Raw genomic sequence first — 1,123 nt, forward strand, 5'->3', positions numbered from 1 at the left:
ACATCCACACCCCTAAGCCTCCACCTATACATAAGAAAATGGAAAGGAAGAAACTGGGGGGGAAAGTCACAAGAAATTCATAGTTTAAATATGATGCAAGTTAAAATTCGGCTTGGTTAAGAGCAGATGGCATGATTTTCTGAGAGAATGCTTTTGAATTTGATGCATGGTGCAGAACCCTCGTGGCCACACAACTAGTGGCAAGCACACTGTTCTTTTTTTTATTTTTTATTTTTTTGTTTTACTACAAAAGTTTATTACAATGTACAATAGGCTCCAGGATAACACTTCATTCTAGCTGTAGGTGGCAAAGATGTTATGGCAGGGAATACAGATGTTCAACAGGCTCCAGGATAACACTTCATTCTAGCTGTAGGTGGCAGAGATGTTATGGCAGGGGATCCAGATGTTTAAATAGGAATGGAAGAGGGTCACCATCATCACCTCAGATACAAGGACTAGCTTACTTTTTGCCAGATTTCTTAATTCCACCTGTGGCCAGGGGCCCCTTCCCCGCGGCCTTGGCTTTCAGCTCCTCGAGTTTCTTCTGCTCCTCTTTCTGTTTCTGCTTGAAAGCCTTGTCCTCCTCATCCATCTCCTTGGCCTGCTTCTTGGGCTGTTTCAGGGGCTTCTTTTTGCCACCTTCGAGGCCGGACATGGCGCCGACAGCCCCTTCACCGAGGCACACTGTTCTATTGAATCATTGTAATCCCCCCGTCTCTCTCTCTCCCTTTGTTTGTATTGTGAGACAGGGTTTCTCTGCATACATAGCCTTGGCTGTTCTGAACTTGCTTTGTAGACCGAGCTGGTCTCAAACTCAGAGGTCTCCCTACCTCTGCCTCCCCGAGTGCTGGGATTACTGGCGCAGCCTGGCTCTTTGTTTTCTCTTTTAACACATTTAATTAAGCCAGGCTTGTGCCTGAAACCCTGGCACTCATGAGGCTGAGGCAGGAGGATTGCCGTATTTTAGAAATCTGGACTACCAGGTAAGACCGTGTTCTCCCACCCTCCAAACTACAGATTGCTCTTTGGATGTAGGTATGTGCTTTGAAGTGAGCACTGTGATGAAGCTGATGTATACGTCTATTGGCTTTGTTACCATCCTGTGCGCGCGCTTGTGCAT

At 46.4% G+C, this 1,123-nt stretch overlaps 1 protein-coding gene across 1 annotated transcript; it reads right to left on the bottom strand.

Moving 5' to 3' along the window:
• Positions 1–237: 237 nt before the first annotated feature.
• Positions 238–676, bottom strand: LOC110553228 (translation machinery-associated protein 7-like). Its single transcript, XM_060384617.1, has one exon. The coding sequence runs from the start codon at positions 656–658 to the stop codon at positions 464–466; it is 195 nt and encodes a 64-aa protein (XP_060240600.1). The 5' UTR covers positions 659–676; the 3' UTR covers positions 238–463.
• Positions 677–1,123: the final 447 nt, after the last annotated feature.

Source organism: Meriones unguiculatus, chromosome 6 (genome assembly GCF_030254825.1).
Source record: "Meriones unguiculatus strain TT.TT164.6M chromosome 6, Bangor_MerUng_6.1, whole genome shotgun sequence".
NCBI classification, from domain to species: Eukaryota; Metazoa; Chordata; class Mammalia; order Rodentia; family Muridae; genus Meriones; species Meriones unguiculatus.